Here is a 26,348-nt window from a genome sequence, read left to right as displayed (position 1 = left end):
CAATCAATCAATCAATCAATCAATCAATCTTTATTTGTATAGCGCCAAATCACAACAAACTTTATCTCAAGACGCTGTTACAAACATAGGAGGTCTAGACCATGATCTAATGGCATTCTCAACAGGACTGCAGTAAGCAACAACAGTCACCAAACCCTCTCCATGATATTTCGCAGTGCAGGAGACAGTACCACAGATAAGGGATTGTTTGATACAGCTGTCCTCCGAAGATGCAACAGCTTCCTCAGTTACAGTCAAAACTAACAGAAATCTGGTGCACCAGTTTAGCTCAGCGCTTAAATCCAGCCTGAGGTACAGTACAGAGGCTCTCATCCTCGCAACGGGTGGCTCTGCCTCAAACCCGACTGAAAACCCAGAGTCCTACTTTATCCACGACTTCACCTAACTGATGATATAACTTCTGATAATCTTCAGATTTACCCAAGATGACATCAAACTGCATAAAATGTCTTCTGAATATTAACAATGTGCAGACAATACATAACCATTGCATGTTTGAAGGAATAAACAACAAGCTTGACTAAGCAGTCACTCAGTCCAACACAAAGGCACGGTAGAACATCACTGCAATACATTTCTAACGCATTGCACCTTTTACACCACTGTGCGATTGTACATGAAGGTTTTACATTAAAAAAATGAATGACAGTGTCATAACCTAGCTTGCTGAGCATGACAAAAGACAAATAATTCATTACAAAAATGAAATAAGCAAACCGAAGAGAACAGTGGTTATGAGGTTTATAAGTCTGTATCATCAGTGGTTTGTTTAGGTGTGTGAGGATAGTGTGGTGGATGATGTTGAAGAGACACAAGGAAGTTAAGTGAAACAACATGCTGCAGGAGCAGGTCTGGCAGAAAGAGAGAGCCAGGCTGCAAGAAGCCAAGCTTTTATTACAGGGGTGGAGCAATGGGCCCAGGTGATTCAGATCAGAGAGGATATGCAAACTAGCTCTTTAGCACCTTGAAGAAAACGTGAACATACAAGCAGAGAGCGTCACAATAGATTTCTTAAGATTACATGACAACTGTGTGTAAAATAGCCCTCTAAAACACCATGAGTTTAAATAAAGGTGTTATACTTGCACAAGAGCATGTTGAACAAAGTATTTCTACCCATTAAAAAAAAAAGTCTGGGTGTATTTTTGTTATTTCCCTTCATATTTTAAGCTGTAATTGTATTTAACTAGACTTGACTGGACTTTAAACTGAATATAATACTTTACTGACGAAGACGAGTTCACACGTTAGCTCGTGATAATGACAAGTACAAACTTTCTACAGACAGAATCAGAAAGAACTGACTGGATTTTTCCCCAAAGACACCCCTCTATCTTCACTCTGCATTATGGGTAATGAACTCCTCTTAATACAACCTCCAAAATATCTTATTACTTCATAAATCAAATATTCAAATGAAATGTGCATTCATCTTTTGCATAAACCATGAACTTATTAACCACTCTCTAGAATAAATTCAGTTCTATCAAATAAAGCCCCAAAATATACTGCTGTTTTTACTTTCTATTCTTTTAGTCTGTGCCTCTCCTTCACTGTAACTCACTGAACAGCAGGTACGTTTCTTGTATGTTGAAATCATCTTGGCATTTATCTATTATTGAACTACTTTAATATCTCTTTTGGTGAATGCTTAAATAACTGGGACGGAAATATATAGCCATTACACTGTTGTAATTACCAATTTAGTATTAATCTATATATTAACTCAGTTTTGAACATTCAACCACATTTAATATCTGTCTTTTTAAAATAGGTCATGCTCCTGATTTCATTCTGCTTTGCATCTCTGATGTTTCTGTGGAATGACGATAAAAGGAATCTTGACTCTCGACTTGACTATGTATGTATGTATCCTTATAAAGGCATGAGCAGTGATGAGAGGGATGAATATCTGTGGTTTCCTTCATCTGGAATATCCTATCAGTGTCAGCCTTATTACAGCAGTACTGTTATCATGGATGTTTTTATTGCACAGCACTGTAGATGCATCATTAAAATTATATATTTCTATATGACAAGATAAAAAAACACTTAATTTAATTTAGCATTAAGACTAACTCTTTCTATCACAGTTTGTCAAAGGTTATCTTGAAGTGACTCGAGGATTGCGAGACTTCCTTGTCAGACGAAGTGTCTGGTCACGCCTTTGTTTGACTGATAGGGACTTTTCTGTTTGGCTGAGTCACACCTCACAGCTCTGATGGACGGACTAAGACCTCAGTTACTACAGAACATTTACTGAAATGATGCAAGACTCCTATCAAGATAGAATGGTGAAGAAAGGGTTTGTTTAATGGCTGTAATCTCTACAAACAGAACAAAAATAGGAGGTATGTGTCTATGAAAAGCAGTGATTTACTATTTTTTCATTATGTTCAGTTCAGTTGCAGATGATAACAGCAGGGCAGCCAAAGGAAACATCTGTTCCTTGCTGTGTGACTGGTTGCTGGGAGAAAACAGCTCATACAGAGTGCTGTCGGCTGCTTTTCTCCTCACTCTTTTTTCCTCGGCTCTTATTTTAACCTCACAGAACTCGCTGAACAAGATCTGAAGCTGTGTCTTATAAAACGCAAGGCAAGCTGCGACATGTGGCTGCAGAGTCAGAGTGAAAACATGGATGTGGGCAGAGGTGATAAATAACAAGTTTTATGGCAAACTAAGTAAAGGGCGACTACACCAGTCAGATGTCATATAAAATAAATCATTTATGAATTTGAGAGACATGCAGTTTAAGTTTATTTAGCACAGGGAGATACTTTGTAAGCATATGGCTTTGTTATCTATAAATTAACACAGAAGTTGGATGATAAAAACCTTCTACAGGGATCAATCAACTTTGGATAAAAAACTACATTTAACACGATTAATTCACAGGTAGTTATTGAAGAAATGAAGACTTATTGAAACTGTATTCTGTTTCATATAATGTAGTTTTCATCTGTGTTGATATCTTTCATTCATATGACCTAAGAAAACATCTGACACATCCTGTGGTTTGTCTTTTGGGGATGGTTGTGGTTTTTTCATCTTTCATATTTGGATTAATTTTGTTTTGATTAAAAGATAATTTAAGAGCAAAAAAATAAAAAAGAACAATAAAAACAAAATTAAAAAATAATCTAACCTCGGTTGAACACTTTCACAAAGTACCCACTTGTAGACAGGCCAGTCTTGAACCATAAACTACACTTAACTAGTGAAAGGACTGTCAGCTCTTGTACTGTTCATAATGTCAATCAGTTATATGATATTATATGATACAATGCAATGTGATGGGATACAAAACGATACGCAGCAAAGCGCTCTGCTCGTGGTGGATTAAGATGAGGAGGGAGGGAGGGAGCCTTTATGATTTTATTGTGGAGTCCATTTATAACATATGTGACACATTTCACAGTTTATGACCACATTGCTTCCTGCAGCAAGCATAAAAAAACTGCTCCCTAAAATAAATAAATAAATACCCTGTTGTACACAATGGCACAGCCAGTAGCCTATGTGAGGGGTTGAGCCTCAGAAAGCTCAAGACTGATTTAACTTTGATTGCCCAGAGACCTGATGCTTTTTCATCTGAGGTCTGACTCCTGACTCGGAGGTCTGAGGATGCCTTAATATGTAGGCTACACCATAGGAGTATGAGGCTGCATTACATGTGTATCCTTTGTCGAAACATTATTTTATTATTTCTATCTCCTCTTCCATTCCTTCCATCTCAGTTTAAAATGTGTGCAGGGACTCAGCTGAGTAGTAGTTATAGAACAGGAAATGATGTTGAGCTGTCCGGATCCGTCCAATCAGGAAGAAGAAGTGCTGACCTACCCTTTGTTTTGTGAAATGTTGTTTGTTTTGTGGAATGTTGTTGTGTTTGCCGTTCAGGTTCACCATAGTATCAGCATGTAAACAGAGAATCAGATATAGATGAAACCCATAAACAAAATGTGTTTTGTATTACATAAATTATTGTATTTATTATATGTTTATTTAGGGAAGTATAGTTACTTTGAAATACAATACAATATGTTTGTGAAAATGTATATTTAAATTACAATAAAAATATGTATGACTGATCAGGCTTTACTTCTTGAATCACTCACTATGTGGATATAAAAGAGGACCTTCACTACAAGTTTCATTACATGTGGATCACTTCCCTTCAATGCAAAAACTTCCTTAACTGAATTGTACAATCATATTGCTTATTCTCAGCTTACTTTGAACAACCATAGATCTTTAAATTCAGGCTTGTATATCTTGAAATGTTGGCCAAAGGGGGAAAGGTTAAGTCTGCTTCCTAATCACCAAACTTGAAAAGGTTGAAGTTCACAGTGAGGCGGAAGCATCTCTGAATCTGAAAATGTGTCCACATCAGCATGCTAATCAGAGTGCTGTCTCTGTGTGTCAACATGTGACCCTCCTGTCCCGTGTGTTAGTGGAGCAGCTTGGGACATGTCAGGATCTGCACACACGGTGACATCAGCCTTGGCACAGATGATCACAGCTTTGCAATAAATAGATGTGTTCATGATCACAAATCAAGTCAAACCTGTAGAAGCACTGTCATGATGTATCACGCTGTCTGCTTGTTTGCATGGTAGTGGGGATTGTTATCATGTATTAGCATTAGCTTTCAAGAGTTGTTTTGACTTCTGAAAAGAGTCTCTGTCTTCAAATGTTCATTTAGGATTCCCTCTGAATGTTTATCTGGCCTTGCGGGAGATTTGATTGGTAACAGCTTTATTTGTGTTGCTTGTAATCATACTCTCTGTCTAATTTATGATTCAATTACACAATAAGGTTGTCTGTGCAGCTGACAGCATCAAGGCTGCCAGATGAGTAAGGGGGACGCACAAACTCAGCTTTGATTAACCACAAGCAGTATAATGAGAACACAGCCTACGTATTGGATATTTTTCTGCTCTCTGTTCCGGGACATAATGTGAGCAGATTCAGTGAGCAAGGTAAAGTGCTTAATCTAGGGGAATACAGCTTCTTTTGTTACTAGTTCTCTTTATTAACACTGATTTGGTTTGTATAATATGGAGGCAGTACACAGTGCCTATTTTGTTCACTTTTGGGCAAGCATTTAATTGATACCAGCTTTATTTTAGGTCTATAATCACTGTAAAATGTCTCTCTACTGTCATGCATCTAAAACTCAAAACAGAGGAAAGTTTTGGACAGAGTTGCACTGCTGCTCTTTGTCCAGGAGATGGCGCACATTCTTTGTAAGCGCTGGCTACAGCTCTCTGAAGAGCATGACAAGTTACAGTCATAAGAAAAGTGATTTATTTCTTTCATTTTTTAGAATATAAATAAAACTAATAAACTTTTTCACACTGATGTAGCTTATAGAAAACTGAGCCTATGGCTTCATATTGGCAAGGCCTGACATGTATTATCTGTGCATTCCTTGATTATAGCTCAGATGTATGTCCTTTGCATTGATATGGATCTGCAAATAAGACAAAAAAAAGTTTGTGAAGGGCATAACATTCAGCTGAAAACATTATGATCAACAGAAACATTGTAAAAAAAAATGACCATGAAGAGTCACAGTATTCCTATTTCCAGTGGTTGTACTTGGAGCCTGCAGTCAGCGTAAATTCTCAATGACAACCTTATAAACTGCATAAGCTGTATCTTGACACTGACTTTTGATTGTAAGTATTGCAACTAGCCTACTTTATACTGCTGTTACATTTCTAGACTATAGGCAAGGTGTACCTTCATTTATTCAGCACATTTTAGCAACAGGCCAATTGAAATTGGGACATAATTGAGACATAAAAAGGATAATGACAAAATAAATTAAAAGATGGCTTTCACAAATAATTAAAACAAGCATTTGAAAACAGCTAAAATAATAAAATAATTTAAATAAAAGGCTACTAACCTTGTTGTTAAAATGGGTAGAGGCCATTTTTGAAATATCCTTACACTCCTTAATTTTAGAACTTTCATAATAAGGGTGTTACTGTGTTGAAATTAATGTAATTATTGTTTATCTGTTTACGAATTATATTTCATGTTTAGATTCGTAGTAGTAGTAGTAGTAGTAAAGCTCGTGAAGAAGCCAATATTACCCTGCCTCTCTCAACGTACTACTTCCCTATTGTTAAAGTAGGCTAAATCGAACAGATACAACTCTTGAGAATCTGTGTTACGTGTGTTAATCCCATAGACAGTATGTTTAATCCACTACAGCAAAGGAAACAATTACTTCTTATGCTATTAATGGCTGTTCCTCTCAATCTGTCGCGGGAATTCCCCACGTGTCACTTCATGTGAAGAATGAAAACAAAAAGTAAAAAGCTGCCAATGGTAGAGTTATCAAACATGACGATGTACAGCCTCACTTAAAATATTAAACATGGAGAAAATGGTCACATTACTTGATAACTTTATCAGTGTAGAGTGTAGTTAAAGCTCTAACACCATGTTATGGAAATGTTTTGATAACGTTAGGAATATACAACTAAATTTAACCGTAGGGGTGTACACACGTTTACTGCTATCACATGTGACTTCGTCGTTTGATAAGACAATCAATGGATGAGTAAAATACAGCTCCCTCACAAGAAATACATACGTGTTGTTTATTGCTTTACCAGAGGCAGGAAAACTCATAAATAAAACTACTGAGTTTTGTGTCCCCCCCCTCAGATAAACTAGTGGTACATTCCGCTGTGAGGGGAGAGAAGCTCCTGTAGCTTCTGTGGATTTCACCGTGACGCGCTGATGTTTGTGTCCTCATCGGAACGAAGAAGAAGAAGAACCACCGAGGTGTCCGCGCTTCAGGATTACCTGTGAGAGGATACTTTTACAGATACAGGTGAGTTTCAGAAAGTGGTGTCTGTGAACACGAGTGACACCCTCGTCTCTTTTGGAAACCTCCAATGGAAAATAACGGTCACGAATCAGCCTGGCCAGTTACTCGGAGGATGCCAGTCTGCTGCTAGCTTAACTTCTTGTTAGCATTTGTTTAACGGTATGTGAACAGACACTGACTGAGTGGAGCTGGACTAACATGTATTAGTCATTAAATTGTTTTAATTGCTATCATGGAAGAAAAAAACACAGTTTGATGGTTAACTTGGTTATGCAGATCCAGCAGTAAAAGTTTAAGCTGAGCCTCTTTAATGCTACCACTGGCTATTCTTCTTTAACACAGGGGTTCCCAAAGTGTGGGTCGTGACCCCTTGGGGGGTCGGGAGATGGCATCCAGAATGTTTGTTTTTTTGAATAATTTAAAAATAGTCAAAAAATATTGACAAAAAGTAGTAGGAAACCTGGAAATAAAACCTTGAAAATAGAAAATGTAACAAGTTTTCTGCCTTTCTTTTTGCCAAATGACTTCTAAAGCCATTTTTCGACCTCAGGAACTTTATTCTGGAACTAGGGACTTTATCCCTGAACTGCATGTGTTTCGATCGGAGAAACCAGGGTCTAAATTTAGTTCAGGGGCAGTTAATCTCCCCCCTGAAAAGCCTCTGCTTTGGGGATAGCACTTTTCAAAAAAAGTCCTGGGACTTTAGGCTGAACGTAACAGTGTTTGTTGGAGTTTACACAGTGGGAGTTCCTGGGAATGCATACTAGTTTAGTAATATTTTAAAATATTATTTTAAATTGTTTTTTCTCCATATGTCACTGGCCTGATTTGCACAATCTACCTGGGACTTCAGCCCGCAATTGAAACGCAGACAACAATGGGGGGCACAGGAACCTTTTAGTTCTGGGGAATGTAGTTCTGGGGGTTAAAAGACCCTGGAACTCTTGGTCAAAATGCACCTTAGGTTTAGGGTTTGTGAACAGTGAATTATCAAAAGCATCAGTAGCTTTAATTCATAACAGCACTGGAAACACAGCCACATGCTCATATAGGTAGGCTAACTTTCTCTAGCCCAGCTAAATGAATCCACATTAAATCCCTTTGAGGGACAGTGGGGATCACAAGTCTTTGGCATCTATATTTTGGGGGTCGTGGGATGAAAAGTTTGGGAACCCCTGCTCTAACACAGCTGCCTGTCCACCAACAAAGCTTTGTATATTTATAGTGTGTCAACCTAATTATCTCGGACATGATTCAATTGAAGCTTAAACGTGTAGATGAATTAACCTCAAGAACAATTCAAAGACTATTAAATGTTGACTCTTTGTGAACACAGTTTGTGTGATAAACAGCAGGAAGCAGAGCTCTCATCAAAGACTGTTATAACCCAGGCTAATGACCTGTAGCACCTTTAGCAGAGCTGTTGGTCCATGTTACAACAAAGAGGTTCAGGGTGTTTGGTTCTGAAACTTAGATGTTCTTAAAATAAGAGTCTTTAACTTTTCTTTCCTGTTTTGTACTTTGATTTGGATTGTGTGACTTTGCTTTGGCCCCCAATGCTTGTCTGATTGTTGGTATTGGTTTAAGCCATAAATACTCTTGACATTTCATTTTGGTTTGGTGGGGAAAGGAAGTAAAATGTACATTTCAACTAAACACTGGACATGTAAACTTTATGGAGTCCCTTTGTTTCCAGAAACAAATTGAAGTACTTGTGATAACAGAGCCTATCTGATATTTGTCAGTCACTTTTTCTGGTCAGTATTAGCCCCTCACTGATATTGTGATATTAGCCTTATGTTCCCTTCAGATGCTCTAAGCGGGGGTCTCTCCAGATTCTGTCTTTGGGTGGAATGGCCCAAACAGGGCACTGACATTAAGTATGTGCACAGACACCCATGAATGAATGGCATTTATTTACCCTTTCTGTTTCCTTTAAACATGTCTACTTCAAATACTAACACTTAGTATCATACAGATGTTATAATTTTTGTGTATAATTTTGGAACTAAAGAGTAAAACAACAAAGTAATTACATATGATTTTGTAAGCTTTTCTTTCAGGACTCCAAAGTATGTTGAGGTACTTTAAATACATTTTACACACTACAGTTTTGGCATTGGAACAGTCCAGATATATATATATTTTTACAGTAAGAGGGCAGACAGCGTTTAAAGTTATCTTATGAGATTGATATGCAGAGTATTTCTCTTCAACTTAAAGTACCAACAATGAACATGTGCTGGATTTAAATATGAAGAAAGCTACAAACAGCCTAAATAGTCCCGCCTCTGACAAAGCAGAAAGCCTGATCATACATCAAGGATTTCCCATGCCACCCCTAGGCACCCTCTGGACCTGCCCCTGGCCCTTATTGGACATATATCTACTGTCTGTACATTATTTTCTCCATTTTCATGTGATGAGTTAATTTCAGTTGTCTACTCCAAACCTTAATTTAACATCGGATGATCTGACCTCATTAATGTAGATAATGGCAGCATGGCAAGCCGTGGTGTTGCTTATTACACTGATCAGCCTTTGTTTTTTTTTAGTCTAGATCACCAAAACATGATTGTTATGATGAGATTCGTTGTCTTGAGAAAATGAAACAAAAAGTAAATTGAGTTCTTGAGAAAACCCCTGAATGGACCTTGTTATCACGGGTTAATGGAGTGAATAACATTTACGAATGCATGTCAGCGGAAGGCGTCTTTTTACATTTCTTTCTTCCTTTTTTTCACCTCTATTCCCTTTTTTTTTTTACAGAACAATGCAGAAAAACATGTATGGGGTGATTATGAAATGCTGTCATGATGACTTTTTCCAGCATAAATTACTCTAAAACGTGTGTGACTATCAGCCTCAAAACCCCCGTATCTGTTGTACTGCTTCAAACAGTATTCTGATTAATGATAGGACAAATGATTGACACAGCTACGACAGTATGTCTCTTTTGATATGATTTCCACACTTGACAGCAACATTTCTAAATGTGTTATGGGGTATGAGAGACCAGAGCAGATGTTAAAGCTCTCCTTTGGTGTGTCTGCCAGTTTAGATTTTATGGATGTTATAAAGCTGAACAAATGTGTTACTCACAGCTCGGTGAACACGTGACTGTCTAAATGTTTGCCCTGAACAAGTTGGAGACTTGAGCTTTAGGTGGAACCAGGGTGTACAATTATCTTTTTACCTCAGCTGCCATTGGCTAGTGACCTCGAAAAAATGTACCGGCCAGGAATATTTTTCACCGGCCAAATAAAAAAACCATGCCTTATTTGATTTAAAATAATTACCATACGCTTTTATTATGAAAATCCAACTTAAGCATCACTTAAAGAATACAGTTATGTACTGATAAAATTAGATTATTGCTATTTTATTAGGTTATACTTCATTTCAAGGTGACTGCTGCATCATCATGTATTAGAAATATTAAATATAAAAATATTTGAATATGTCGCCACATCTTCCTCGATATGCTCTTCCCGCCATGGTTCTTCAAGCAAAGGGAATGAATAGAACTCCAGTAGCCGACGTCACGCTGTTCCCAACGTACTCAGCACAAGTACAGCGCCCCACGAGGGTCAAAATAGCCTGACAGTCGGCAGAAATGGGCGAAAGCATGAAAACAAAACCTCACGTGCAATACAACATTTTCCATCGGCCACTGGCGGGTGTGTGTTTTTGTTTTAAACACCAAACAAATTTTTTTACCTACCATTGGCACTTGGCGGGTGTTAATTTTACACCCTGGGTGGAACAGATTGTCAACTCAGAATGAACTGTTCAGTAGATACAACTGTTGTTTTAACCCTCCTGTTATGTTCGTTTCTCTGGAACAGCGATATTGTTTCTCGGTCAATTTCACCCGGGGCATATTCAATTATCCAAAAGTGTCAGAACCCCAAAAAAATCCCGATACAATTTTTTTAAATCTCATTTTTTACACCATTACTAAACATTGAAATCAAGATTTAGTCCATTGGTGTTCTTTAATTCTCAGATCATGGTTCAATGAGGATGACTCACTCGTTTTTCATCTAAATTCACGTTAAAACTTGTTTGAATGTATATTGGAAAGCCCTAAATATAAATACAATAGTTTTACATGACATTGATTTTTGTTTATTTTATTTAAAAAAAAGTTTTTTAATTTATTTTATGAAGTGATGTTGATAAATTAACTTGACACCGTTTCTGTCACTCAAGCCCAGATTTTTATGCTGCATTTCGCTGGTTTGGAAGGCACATATTACCTAAAATAGACTTTAAAAGGGTTATTTTGACCTGCAACATAACAGGAGGGTTAAGATGTGCATGTTTTGAATTTTGATATTGACATCACAAGTAGGTCCCAAAATTTGGTTGACACAGTGATCGGAGACTGTCCTGTTCAATTTTTAAATGTCTGCAACAACCCTTAGCATTATATCAGCGTGTGTGGTACCAAACTGATAACATTACAGACTTCAAATTAAAATCTACACTGCCTCTTTACTGAATTCTGTCCCTAAAACAACATGAATCAAAAATGATCCCCCCACCAATACTATCCAGAAATGCATTTTTAATGAGTGCATTTGTATGTATGACCTAATTATCTGAAATGAGCTGGGTGGTTGTTGTGCATTGGTATTTGGTCATGTGCCATCTTTAACTGGTTGTTTTTCTTCCAGAGGCAGCATGGATGAAGAGGAGCAGTTTGTGAACATTGATCTGAATGACGACAATATCTGCAGTGTCTGCAAGCTCGAGACAGAAACGGGGACCTTATCATTCTGTCATGTCTGCTTTGAACTCAGCATTGAAGGTAAGAAACACGAGTTGGGGGCAGATGTTTTTCACACTCAGCTTACATGTATATTTGTGCTAGTCAAGGTTTCAAATCAGCCTGCAGGTCTCAGTCTGTACAGACTTCTTAGCGTGCTTTCTCATCTACAGTATGACCTCTCTCTGCCGTGAGGCATGCACACATTCATTTTTATCTTTCTGATGGGATTCAGAACAAAATTGACCTTCATCTCCAGCATTTTCAAGAGCTAGCTTCGTATAGAAACGCTCTTATGAGGGTGGATTAGCTGCCAAGCATCTCCAGTGTTTAGATCACACAGTAAATGACTTTTGCAGAAACACGGGATTAACTGTTCTGATCATCAGAGCTGCAATACATCCTCAGAACCTTTCATATTTGTTGACGTCTCATATTATTGCCCTCCACACACACACACACACACACACACACACACACACACTCCTTTTATCCTCTCCAGGAACCGCATATGAGATATATGTGCGGGGTAATGGGCCTGTTGGACCAAAGCCCTTTCTAAAGCAGGCCACTGTGATTCTCCTGTTTGATGTGCCACTCAAACTCAAGAGCATGTGTTTGAAGTTTTTTCATCTCTTAATTAACGAGTGGCCTATTTGAAGAAGAATGGGAAATCAGAAGGGGATTAGACATGCCTCTCATTCTGCTCTCGTCTCAAAGATCTCACTGCTGAATTGAATGGAGAAGTGTGTGTGTTTGTTTGTGTGCACAGTGGGATTGTGTACGGCTTGTATAACAGCATTATACAGCTGACTAAGAGCTCCTAGAGTGGTATATCATTCTGTTGACAGCAGGAAGAAATGCATATACATAAAAGATTTATAGGTCTATTTTCCACTGGTATAAGAGAAGTGAGTGGAGGGGTATTGATTAATCATACTGTTGTTTGTGTGCAGTAAAAGTCTTGAGTCTCAGACAAGTGTAGAAAGAAAAGCGTAAAGTTGAAGCTGTTCTTTTATTGCCTTTAAGCTCATAAATCTTTATTCAGCAGAAAAAGTATCTAAATATGTCTAGATGATGCACTTAATGTTTGCTGGCATGTTCATCCATTACTGCCAGAAACCAACACACTGATATCAAAAGACTCTTTACTTTATTCAGACCAGAAGAGTGGCTGCTCTTTGTGCTGCTCTCACAGGTTTAATCAAGGGGATCATTTGTGTTGCTTCCTGTGTGCTGATCACGACCCACAAATTATCCCCTCCTAGTTATTTTGAATGGAAGGCGGATCACCCATGTTTAATGCTATTTTAGGATATCACAGGAACCAGTGCCAAAAGAGAACTTGTGAATAACGCAAATTGGATCGCTGTTAAACATGCACACGTATTCAATACTGTCAGTTATATGCATTTTGTTGCTGTAGAAAATACAATTTAGGGGGAAAAAACATATTTTGCCTCGTTTTTGACATAAGAAGAATAATGTTTTTTTTTATCGATTTATTGATGATGGATTGTTAACATTTCCAAAAGTCGAACACGGAAAATACATAAATGTACATCCCTAGTATGGGCACATGATATAAAAACTAGGGATGTCCCGATACCGATCTCAAATATTGGATCAGGCGACGATCTGGACGTTTTTTAATTGATTGGTGATCGGCATTTGAGCCGATCATTTACGTCCACTGTCACTGAACACAGCTGAGGGCCCGAGTGTAATTGAGTGGTCTGAATTTGCTTAACTGTGTATACATAATGAGAAAATAAAATAATAAATGGGACATTGATGTAAAACTCAAGCCATGATTTACATTTTATTGTAGAACTCGCATGTGCACCACCAGACACATTACAGAAAAAAATGGATGCTCTATGCACCCTACAGGAACTCTCCAGGGACATATAGTTAAAAAAGGCAAAAACAGAAACTAAACACAGGACAGTCTGCTACCTGTCTGTTACATTACAATTAGCAACCCTGTGGCAAGTGGCAGCTGCCGTTCTCTATACCAGCATGTTGCTCCGTAGTTAGAAGCATTCAACCAGGCCTGTTTCTATCTCGCCTTCACTCCCAATATTTACCTTCTCCGTCTCTCTGCCTGATGCTGCCATTGTGAATCACGCACTGTCTCATGAGAGTTGCGTTCAGCCTCGGATTAAAGCGTGCTGTAATGCAGGAACACCAGTTTCATGGGTCGCATACAGCAGAGCTTGTGAAACAGATTTCGTTTTACCAGAGTTTTACAACAAGGCTAGCTGGATTAAGTTAAAATAAATAAACATAAGACATATTTTAGTTATTTTTTTATTTACTTATTTTTGTTAGAGTGAAAAAAGCAGCTCAACTCTCTTATCTCTTTTGCAACTATTATCTGTGTCTCATCTGGTTAAATAAAGGTTAAATAAAATAAAAATATAAACTCTTCTAAGCAAACACAAGTATCGGATCGGCACTCGATATCGGCAAAATACAATATTTAAAAAAAACGGATCTTGATCGGGGGCCAAATAAGCTGATCGGGACATCCCTAATATCAACATGAAATATCCAGTAATATTGTCCAATGTTGCGATAATGATACATGGTGTGACGATTAAACAAAAAGTGCATATTAGCTTTGGGTCCATCTGCTGTTTATTTCATGTTTTACACAACACCTGTGTTTGCAGCTTGAATCTTCAATGAATCCATAAGGCTTTTTTTCCCACCATTTCATTGGAGCCTATTAATCTGGAAGTAACAGATAGCTAGCATGAGCATCATCTGATGCTTTAAATGGCATGAAAGGTTGGTCCAGGTTTTCATCTCATAGTTAAAATACACAAGCATTCAGTTATTCAGTATTTTGATAAATGTATATTTTTGATATTTATTGTGATAAACTCAGACTGTTGTGATGTCTTTATTGTGATTAATTGTGCTGCTCAAGTCACTCCATGAATGACTCTTTTATTTGTATTATGGGCAGCATAATGTCTGAGACTCAGTCTATTTTTTACTCCATGTTGTTGTATTGGGATGTTGTGCAAATATAAATGCATGTTTCAGGGTCACCTTCATAAATTGCCTTCATGCTCACTAGCATCTTATTTTGACATGTAGAATACTTTAAGTGTCAGAGATGATAGTCCATCTTTTAAAAATATGGTTATTTATGTGCTGACATTTCAGAAAGTCTGTGGATGCTTTTCTGGCTCATCAGTGAGTCCTTGATGGCTGATTTAGATTTTTCAGTCAGGATGACAGCAAGCATCCCTGGTGCTGTTTGTATCTGACAATACCCCTCAAAGCATGAATACCATTGTGAATAACTGGGGGTTCAGGGTTATTCATGGAGCCTGTGTGTGGCAGTGAAGTGGCTGTTATGTAACTGTTGGGTCTGGGGGGGGAGAGGAGGAGAGGAGGTTTTGCAGACATGCACGTGTTTCTGATGCAGCTGAGCGAATCATAAATGGGAGGCGAGCTTGCCAGGCTGGATGTGGACACTTTAGGCATGGCTGATTGGAAACCTTGGCCGAGCCGTGTGCCCGCTGACTGCTCGTGTAGACATAAAAAGAGACATCATTCATTCTGTGCCATTCTTCATTAAAGGAGAAGAGAACAAAAGTCCAATCAGGACACGAGCAGGCAGAGTGTACGGAAAATATGAAAGAGAGGGATTGAAAACAAAAACCCACCCTCTCAGACTCTTTTTGTCCTAAACCATATCATGCTATCTCAAGTGTGCTGAATATTCATGGGCGTCTTGCTCCATGCTTCTGGTTGTGAATATTTATAAGAAGCAATTGATGCAGAATTACTCCTTGCGATTTCTTTAACAGGGAGAGTATATTGGGTCAGACGATTCACAACGGTGTCACAGATAAAATCCCTCTGTATTTAATGCTTTCTACACTAAATAAGTCAACAGAATTATGGACTTCATTTGAGGAAGCTGTCTAACCTTCAAGAAATATCTACAGCAATGATAACTGCACTGACTGGTTCAGTCACATTTCAGACCTAAATAAAAATACAGACAGGAAGATAAGAAAAGAAAGATCAGAAAAATAAAAAGAAGGAATACGCATATATAAAATATTTATTATTATTAGGCTAATTATATAAGCCATCACACAATGAGTTAAAGCTGGGGTTGGTAGTCAGATTTAGATACACTTTTTGTTATACTGGTTAAAATTATCTTTATGTCCCGACGGCAATCAATACATAATGTGTTCTTAAAAAAGAGTGAAAAAAGCTGATATCTACAGCCGAAGAAAACCTGGGAAAACACCAACCAATCACCGTCATTAGGGTCCACATTATGAAACCAATCAAAACCCGTCCTACCATTCTGCCGCCTCCTGTTCGGACATTTCCCCGGCGTGCGCTCCCTGTCCTCTGCCTCTGCTTCCCCTGCCTCCATTTGCTGCCCCTCTAGCTTGACCTCGGGCCTGTCCCCTCTGATCCGATGAGGATGCTTTGCTCAGGACTGTAGTCTGGATCAGAGTCTAAAAAGCTCTCACCACGGGGGCTCTGACAAGCAAAACAATTAATTACATTTAGTAAGTCCTACAGGAAATTTGGATCTAATATCATGTCACCGGCACAACCGGATAATACTATCATGACAGTTGTGAGTACTAACAATAGCCATGTTTGTTTTTTGTTTTTAACTTTCACTATGATAATGTTTTGGTGTTTTCTTACTGCTGAGTGAGACATGAGTTGGTGTAGTGCAAAACACAAACGATTAGGGATGCACCGATCCGATCCTGGTATCGAATATCGGCAAGATCAGACTCAAAAAGCTAAATCGGATATTGGTGACAAAGAGCCGATATATAGTGCCGATCCATATGGCAGATCCATTCATCTCAGTTCTATGCTTTTCTGTGTTTACAACAGCCATGTGCGTCTCCTACGTCATCAACGCTGGCCGGTCTGTGCATTTTTGCCCGGTGGAGCATGATGGAGGATAACTACAGAGACTCTGCAGTTTAGTTTAGTTTAGTTTAGTTTAGTTTAGTTTATTTTGGTTTACAAAGTCAGACAAGCCTGAAGTTGCCAAAACAAGATTCTATCCTCACATTAAAGAATAGAGATTGTTAAATCAATACCGGGATCAGATCGGCTAGTATTGGTATCGGCAGATACCAAAGCCCAGGTATCGATATCGGTATTGGGACCTAAAAAGTAGGATTGGTGTATCCCTACAAACGATGTGCTGAGGACCGGTCTTGAATCAGTCACGATGATATGGTCGCGAATCAGCGGCGCTCGTGCATGTGAGTGGGGATGTCGATTTGGAGGAACTCCTAGAGGAGGGGTTAGATGGAGTCCTGAGGAAATTCTACATTCAAATTCATGCTAGTTTTCCCTGACTACCAACCCTAGCTGTAACAATTTTTGTTGTGATGAAGGTTGCAGGCAAAGAAAGTTTGGGTGTGACCTTCATGTTTTTGTTAAGCAATGCTTCATTGATGAAGGATACCTCTTCAATAAACCTTGGACTCTCACAAAAGAAAGAACAGATTAAAAATGAAAGGTGAAAATCAAAGCAGCAGTAGCCAAAATATCCTGATTTTAATCCTTTCTAAGCCCCTTCAATGCCAAATTCTTTCAAACTCCACACTGCTCGTTTGGAAGAAAGACCTGATGTCATAAATCTCAAGTTAACAATAAAATGTTTGTAGACAACAATTACAAACAACAGACTTTGATAGGGATGAATATGATAGGGATGAATAAAACAGTCACTCAGCAGGAACAGCCAATTTTTGCTGTATGTAGAGAAAGTGGGTTTCTTTTGTGAAGGAGAAAAAAAATAAGCTGAACCAGTTGGCTTGACAGCAACAGTGAAGGTGAACTCCAGGAAACCATGGACAAAAAAGGTCATATTGTCAGTTATTTGGATGTCCTGCTGATCCCACTGTTAGGGAATTGCTATGTGTGAAGCTCCTGTCCTGTCTATAGAAGTGCATTGGCTAGATTTCAATATGGAAATCCTTTTATACAGCACCCTCTTTTACATAAGTGATAAAACTCAAAGAAGTCCTAACTCAAAAACAAGCTTCAAAAGGTTTTACAAGCATGTAAGGTTCCCTCCCAAAATACTTTTCATACTGAAGATTCTTCAGTATAATAGAAACTGAAGAGCGATTTCTTTTTGCCTCATCTCCCAACCCTTGTCTGGAAAACTCTGAAATCATTCTTCAGGTTTTTTTTTCAAACTCTACCCCCTCCAGAGTGACTAACAACATTTTAAAGCTGTTTTCTTCGATTGAGTCGCACTCCTTATGACAATCCAATTAAACTCCATGTATAAAACCAGTGGAGTGTCCCGTTGAAATGTCTGAAATAACATTTTATTGGTATAACACATTGCTCTTGTGGTATTGCTCAGCTCTAACCAACTGCAGCAGTGCAGCTTTGTCACAGCAGAGAGCAGACCCATTATGAGTTAACTGCTTATACTTAAGGATTCATTTCCACCCACCACCTCCCCGAGCTCTGCTCCGAGGTTAGCATGTAAACGGTCTGCTCAGACTTGTCTGTTTGCACATCAGCTGCTAACACACACACACAGGGCTCACAGAAAAGGGTAGATAGAGCTGTAAATCAACTAATGCACATGATAAACTTGTAATAAAAAAAGTCATCTTAGGTTCCAGTAGGTTAAACATGAGCTTGGAGCAAGATGTTTATGTTGACAGGGTGCAGAGTTGTCTCTCACTGAGGCTTCAGCCTACAGAAGAACCAGCTGCAGAAAGTAAACGTGAGGGCTGCCTGTAGAACAATCGTTGTGAGCAGTTTGAAGCAGGAAGTGCAGCCTTTGTTGTACCTCCAAGTGGTTGTTTCCCGAGGAAACAGCTTTGGCCTGTGTGTGCTGGTTCTATCAAAAGTACCCTGTAGAAGTTATCTATTTATACATCGCTCAATCTCTTCCAAACTGGGCATTTCTTACTTTCAGGCCTTTCTTTTCTTTGTACTTGTTTTACCATCTGAGCTTTGTACCACACATGGTTACACAGCCTTGAGCGTCAACACAACACAGCAGTGAACCACAGAGCTGCTGCAGTTAACACACCAAAACACCCAGAGCCACTTAAGCCCCTCTCCACTTATTGTTAATCTTCTGTGAAAGTGATGAAGGGGTTTCAAGAGGAAGAAATCTCTGTGTTTCCAACAAATGTTCACTTTCTATACGACTGTGTGTCCTCACACTTGAACCAAAACAAGTAATGACTGTGATACCAATGATTAATATATAGTTGTAGTAGTAGTTGGTATGGTGTTTAGTATCTGGTGGCATTTAGCAGAATCAACTTGGTAGAAATGGAAAGTATGTTTGATGAGTGTATAATTTCCTGAGTGTAAAGAGTCTCTTTGTTATAAACTCGCCCCTAAAAAGCCCCTGCTAGGTGGGTAGTACTTTTCAAAGGCCCCGGGGCTTTTGGGGGGCAGGGCCTGCAATGCTGAACGTGTCTGATTGGTAGATTAATCGCAGTGTTTTTATTCTGCCCGCCATCCACAATAACATCACACACATCTATGATTCACTTGATTTATCTTTCTTTCATTTGTTCTATCTGTTTTGTTTTTTGTATTTTTCAAAAGAAGAAGCTGTGATTCACTTGATTTGCAGCTTTTAACAGTAGTTTTCTCTCAGCCCAACGCAAATGTGTCTCTCCCGGTGTTACGGTTTTAAAAGTGACCCAGTAAACTGGAGACCTTCAGCTGAACATAACTGTGTTTGTGGAGTTTACACAGTTGTTGAAACACATAGTGAGTTTTAAGATTCAATATCCTCATCAGATAAGTATTTAATGATTGTCTAAAGACGTTTATGAGGGATGCATCCGTCTGAAAGTCGTCAGTTAACAGGGTCGCGGTTTAAATCAAAACACTGGCCAATCTCTGCCACGGCTTTTTCAGTTAAAATTTTTTTTAAAGCCATGTTGAAACGTCTTTGCTACTAATATAGCAGGTTCTAAAACAGCGAGTCTCTTATATGCTAACAGGCTAACTGTTGTGTTGCTCATATGATACCTGCCTGCCCGTCTGCTTCTATGGTGTCATCTGTGATGAATGTCAAATATTTGTTTTACTGCCCTCTACTGGTCTGGTGGTGTAGTGCATTTACTTTTTATTTCCTCCATACGCCACTGGCCTGATTTGCACAATCTACCCAAGGCTTCAGCCTGCGGTCGAAATGCAGACAACAATAGGGGGGCACAGAACCTTTTAGTTCAGGGTAAAGTGGTTCTGGGGGCTGAAAGACCCCAGAACTCTTGGTCGAAATGCACCTTTTGAGCCTTCATAGGAGTCGGTCCCCTTCCTTCATGTACTGCCATGTACCTACAGAAGCACAGAATGGACAATTTAGTAACAGCCTTGTGCTGTTTTGTTTTCGTATTCAGTGAGTGGTCGAGTGACGTTGGAGTGTTTAAATTTTTGATCTGACTGCTAGATATTTCACAATGTTCACATTTCGGCACACTGTATCTTTAAGCAAGGGAGAGAGTCAGAGTCAAACCTTGGATTCAGCCAAAGCTTCAAGCCCTGTTTGTTCTGAGTCCTGGCTGAACTGATCACAAGTGAACAGCTCTGAGTACACCTGGTATTAGCATACATCTCCAGTAACTACTCTGGATATTAATGTTATGACTTCATCTTCATTTTAAAAACTATATATTAAGACAATGTGATGACTCAGCGGATAGAAGGAGTGTGTATGTATATGGACAGAAGCATTAATGCGACACGTCCTTTGGTCACGGCTTTATTTCAAACTCGACCAAGATGCAAGAAGGATCATTACGGACATGTTCATGGATGAAAAGAAAAATACTACACGTTGAATAAACTAAGACTTCACTTTTATTCATTTTCTCACTCAGACATGGCTGTTAAACTATACAGACATCTTTAGAATCACTCTGCCTATTATTGTGAAAGCATGGTAAAGAAATACTTTTTGCTTACAGTCAGCATTTATCTTGCTTGTGTGGGAGAGAAAGTAAACAGGAAGGACCAGCTGCTGCTCTCATCTTAACAAAGTGCTTCCGGAGGCTTTTGCTTCAGGTTTTCCTGCAAAGCACTTCTGTGTCTTTGATAAAGCATTTTCAATTTACTGAGCTTACAGGGCACCACATTGTCCCGCCTCTGCCCATAATACTTTCAGCAGCTTATTCCTGTGGTGAACTTAGTGTATTCTTTTATAAGCTGATGTAGTTCCTGAATCTATAGGGCCCTATAGATTCGTTTTTTCCATTTTCATTTTTTAGAATTCTGTTTTTTACTCTTTACACCTATTTTACAACCATATAGTGTGCCCTTTTTGTGTCAGTGAATAAAATGTCCATTAATGAAACACAAAGATTCTTAAATTTATTGATGCAACACATCATTGCACAATTTTGCCCAGTATTTCAAGTCAAAACATAATGTTGTAACATAACAATGTACCAATAAGTGCTATAGCACTTGTTGTTTTTCTCTGTTTTTCACTTGGTTTTTGGACGACAAGTGGTCATCACACGTATTTTTATGTTTCCAGTCAACAGTATCTTGGCAGAATTTGCAAAAAATAATTTCACCTGATACATAGAAGTCATTTGGGGACTGTTTAGCTCTGTATTTTGGAGTAAGAGATGAGTTTCGTAGTTTTTTTGCAGACTTAGCCGGTTTTTCTGGTGGCTGCTTCGACATGTTGTTTATTTTGGGAGGAGGCGGATGAGTGTTTGTGAGAAGATTCACGGGTGGTGCCAAGAAGGAGCGGTCCCCGGAAACATTTCCCCAGACAAACGTTCCTTCTCCTCATGATGACAGCATTTGAGTCACATTATGTCAATTTCTATGGTATTCCACGTCTAACAGTAAATTCTGTTTTTATTGGCCAATTCCGCGATTCCGTCCGCGATTCCATGAACGCAGAAATCATAGGGCCCTAAATCACATTCTCTGCCCTGTACATGATCGTCACATGTTGAAAGTTAAAATGAAGTGTCTCTTTCTGAATTAGGAAGGGCCATAATCTGTGTGAACACTCCATTGTAGTTTAAACATGAAGTATTAGAGGAAAAATGTACCATAAAATGATACAAAACAAAGCTGAGATTAATGAAATCAGTTTCAAGCAGTCCCTCATTACCCTGGTGATGGGGACTGGGCAGTACTTAGATGTTGCCAATGACGCACACTGTTTACACACTGTTGTGCACATGTGACCATGTGCTCCAGTGGAGGTGGTGCACAGACCAAATGTGGTGTGAGCATTCTCTCTTTGCATTGTGGGTGCATTCACACCTGCACTTTGTGTGTTGTCCCAAATGTGATTAGATCAGCCATACCTCACTGGTATCCAGGTGTAAATAAGAAACTGCAGTAGCAAACTTCATGGTTGGAAAAGTCCTCATCAGAATAAAGTGTCATTGAAGTGACAGACGGTAGTTGGGTGACAGACGGTAGTTGGGTTGCAGTCAGAGATACAACGAACAATGTGCAAAAGATAACTGTCCGATCAAACATGGAACTTCTCTTTTTATGTTCATGCTACGTCATGTCAGTGAAAACAGCAGTTACGTTTTTCTTTTAGGAAAAAGCTCTGTGCTCAGTACAGCACAAATGAAACCAGGAAGGTTTATTTCAAATGAGCTTGTTCTAACCATAGACTGCATAAATAATGGATGTAGTATCTGTGACGTACAGTGTGTGCCGATTGAGAAATGAGCTATCCAGACTACACTTGTCTTTTGTACCCGGCTGTAAACATGTTTATTTCTGCTGTAAAGATCGTCTTTTATGAATAGGTGTGTATGTGGTTTCCAGTACTTCTGGGCCAGCCTCAAGCGAACACACAAGAAACTGCATTTTTTTAACACTTCCGCATTGGCTTCAATTCTCACGGCTGGAGGTTGCTGCTTGGTTCTAACAGATGTGATCAGCTGTGCTCTGAAAAGACCTGAGACATCTGACACTGGTGTGTGAGTTTTTCAGTGTTTGAACCTTCAGCCCGTTAGTCTCCTTTTAACAGTCTCCTGGTCTACTCTCACACCACGTCAGACCAGACATCTGTTGAGCCGCCAGGTTAAGCTAACCACCAGCACCACTCCTTTATCTTCTTACATAATGCGGGCCGTCTTTTTGCTGAGGTCTGACAGTTGAATCAGCCGGAGTTTGGAGTGGAATAACAAAAAAAATTCCTGCAGCGAGAGGCAGGAGTGATTCAGTCTGAGCTTTTTCTGGTCGCTGCTCTACGGGGTCTTTTGTAGCATGGTCCTATAAACAGCTCATTCATTGTGGCTGAACTCTTCACCCTGGGGTGCATAGAGGCCTAATTATGTTGACTGTGGTAGCTGTATGTTTGAACACAGCAGGGATCCAGAGATTTTCAGACCCTCCTGGATAGTCTGCTTTTCTGAGCTCTTTAATTTAGTACTGTAAAGCTTAATGTATAATGGATAGGGATGGGTACCGAATTCGGTACTTTTATAGGTACCGACTGAATTCCGTCGGTACTACCGAGTACCGATTCACATAAAATCAAACGGTACCATGTTTCGGTACCTGAACGCATCCCTGTGACTGTGAGGGAGAGGAAGAGGAGGCGAGTTTCCAGACTTTCCCCCTGTAATAAAGTCAGACTGATCGGGTGGACGTCTCTGCTCTCTGCTCTCTGCATCTGTGCGGGAGCGTGCCAAACGGAGCCTGCAGCTGACGGGCGCGCACTCACCGCGAGGCAGAACTGCAGAAGGATTGAGTTTATTTTATACAGTCTATGGTTGAGACTGACGCTCTCGCTCCGACTACCTGCCCTGTTTATAACCGTCCCTGTGTGCGTGAATGTCCAACAAGTAAGTTGTGTGTTCTGTTATTATAAAGAGACGGAGAACTAACTATTCCCCGTCCGCAGGCATTCACGTGTGTTCATTGATAAACTCCCGAAAGAGCAATTAGACGCTACGAGCACGTGTCAGCTTATATATCTAATCACCCATATAATCCTGTTTCTGTTCATTTCATGTTAAATTAAAGAAATATGTTAAATTAAACAAATTTGTGATTTTTTTTTTATTAATATGTATTACCACATAAAAACACAGAAGTACCGAAAATTGGTACCGTTGAGTACCGGTACTGATTCCCAGGTACCGGGTATCGGTACCGTTTCGGTTCAAATGTGAAAGGTACCCATCCCTAATAATGGATTACTTTTTATGTGTGTCTTTAACTGGTGGGTATAAATAGCCCTTTATAAGAATTTACAGTCTGCAGTAGCTGCTCAAATACATTTAACAAAGTTTGTTTTTGATTGTCTCTAGCTCTGATGTGTTTGTCTTTTTGTCTGTGGAGCTCCGAACTAGGGTTGCAAAATTCCGGGAATTTTCAAAGTTGGAAACTTTCCATGAGAATTAATGAGAATTTATGGGAATAAACAGGAATAAACCAGGAATGTACTAAATTGAAGGTTGGCTCTTAATAGGGAACTTAAATATAGTAGAGGAAAATATATTTCAGCATAATCCTGACTAAAACAACCAGATTTCATGCAGATACAGTTGAATATCTATGCAGAGCCATCCTCAACAAGTCTGGACAGTGACACTGAAGAGGAAGAGTCGTAGTTTGATGTTGAGGAAGTGAACATGGAGGATGTTGGTGAGACCCAAGAACAGCCCATTGGCTGAAATGGTTTAACAAAAATGCAGAGGCTAGGCTTGAGAAGCTGGAGGGAAGATGTTTTTTTATTTGCATGTTGAATGGGACTTTTGTGGAGGGAGAGCAGCTCTTTTCATTTTACATTTTTAATGGGACTTTTTTGGGATTGCATTTTTGTTAATTTTTTAATGAGTTGGGTCGGGGGGGATGAATAATATTTAACTTAACATTCATGTTTTTGTTCCTCAATGAAATAATTGATTGTTCAATAACATAATTAACACTTGATAAAGATCTACTTTTAATGTATCTGTTTTAATGTATTATTTTGGATGGATGTCTGCTTATAACAAAACATATTTATGCTTGGATATGACACCTCTCCATTAAATTGCCCTTAATTCCCAGTTAACTCCCATTAATTCCCATGGAAAGTTTCCAATTTGGAATATTTCCAAAATTCCCCAGCTTAACTTCCCATGGAAATTTACCAGAAACTTTCCAGAAATTTACTGGAAATTTTCCACCCCTTTGCAACCCTACTCCAAACTATCTCATCCTCAAATCTAAGCCGCTTAAAGTACTGTCAGTGTCATCCACTCCTTTTTTAAAGACGGTTATCTTCTCTCTCCTCAGAGTGATGAACATTGAAGAAGGTAACAGTAGACAGAGGCCACAGCAAAGGTGTCCCCGTATCTCTGTTACACTTCCAATTAACTTTTAATCATGTTCTTTGCTCTTGCGTGTCCATATGTTCCTCTGAATTCACCATGTTGCCAGAATGAAGTTGTTTTGTTTGCAACTGTGAAGTTTGTCAAGTCTTTTTGCAAGTTTCAGTGATCTTCAGGCAAAGCAGATGGTGCAGCGATCAGCCTCATTCAGTTTACATGATACAATCTGCCTCAGTATGTAAATGAAACACGTGCTGTGTTGATTTGGGTAAGTGTGGTTTAGTGCAGCTGTCTGTTGGTTATCTTTTTCAAACTCCGTGGCTGCTGAGAGGCGCTCAGAGTTCCCGTGTCGTTGAGTTCACTGTTGTTCAGATGAGCTCCATGTTGGTGTCCAAGTTTGCCTGTGCAGCTGCTGACAACACATTCCGCTTAGCTGTGCCATGCAGCTCGGTTTGACACCTCAACACAGATGACCTCTACCCCACTTTTCCCAGTACCAGCTCCTCTGAAGTGGGTCAAGGATCCAGTGTCCTTGCTCAGCATACATGCTAACTCTTCAGAGCCAAACAACAAGTATACACTTCTCCAGACACGAGAAAAGAGCAATTCTGTGTTGCTATTGGCCAAAAAGTCTGCAGTGTTGATGTCTGAATTAAGTGTGGGCCAAACTGTTGATACTAAATACAGACAGCAGGATAAGATCAAACAGAGAGATTTCATCTCTTTACAGCCTGAGGATTATTATGATGCCATGTTGGGGGTGTTGCCGTGCTAACTATTGCAGAGAATTACCCATCCAAAAATCATCATTACTTACTTTGTGCTTTGGAGCTGCTCCCCCAGGTTCCAAACTTACCTGTACCCAAATGAGAAAGTATCTTGACAAGAACATCTGTGATGAACATTTTTATGCCTCCAGGCCTAAGAAGGATGTTCAATTTCAGATTGTCCCCCTATCCCATGTCCCGGTTTATATTGTTAGTGACATCTGGAGAGAATATCATGAAACTGGCTCAAACGTCCAAACAGACTTAAAGATGGACGGATTTGACTTAAAGCCAAATTCCACCAGATCCGTGTCCAGTCTGTCTCGGAGCCATCACAGCACCGGATCTAACAGCTTTCTATTCTAGTCAATATGTTAACTCCTGCTGGATCCGCTCCGTTGCGCTCCGGCTGCTTCTCTGATTTGGCAGGTCGGAGCCCTCCGGATCAGATACGCAAGACTTCAATTTTTGCCGGATGCCCTGAGCAGGATGCATCAATCTGCACAGAACAGATCGAGGAGCACAGGAAGTCAGGCACCAAAACAAATTAAAACATCCGGTTAATTTTCGGAATAAAACACTCAGTGTTATCGCCAGATTGTTTTTCACTT

The 26,348-nt window shown here is 39.3% G+C and overlaps 1 protein-coding gene across 1 annotated transcript in view; it reads left to right on the top strand.

The window, feature by feature from the left end:
• Nucleotides 1–6,738: 6,738 nt before the first annotated feature.
• The window catches only part of c5h21orf91 (chromosome 5 C21orf91 homolog), a 39,735-nt gene continuing 20,125 nt past the window's right edge, over nucleotides 6,739–26,348 (top strand). Inside the window, exons 1-2 of the mRNA XM_034683935.1 lie at nucleotides 6,739–6,874; nucleotides 11,556–11,687. Of these exons, the coding sequence (XP_034539826.1) occupies nucleotides 11,561–11,687 (127 nt within the window). The 5' untranslated portion in view covers nucleotides 6,739–6,874; nucleotides 11,556–11,560. The remainder of the gene's footprint in view (nucleotides 6,875–11,555; nucleotides 11,688–26,348) is intronic.

Source organism: Notolabrus celidotus, chromosome 5, assembly GCF_009762535.1.
Source record: "Notolabrus celidotus isolate fNotCel1 chromosome 5, fNotCel1.pri, whole genome shotgun sequence".
Lineage (NCBI taxonomy): Eukaryota > Metazoa > Chordata > Actinopteri > Labriformes > Labridae > Notolabrus > Notolabrus celidotus.
Note: the sequence above shows the minus strand (reverse complement) of the source record. Positions and strands in the feature narration are given on the sequence as shown.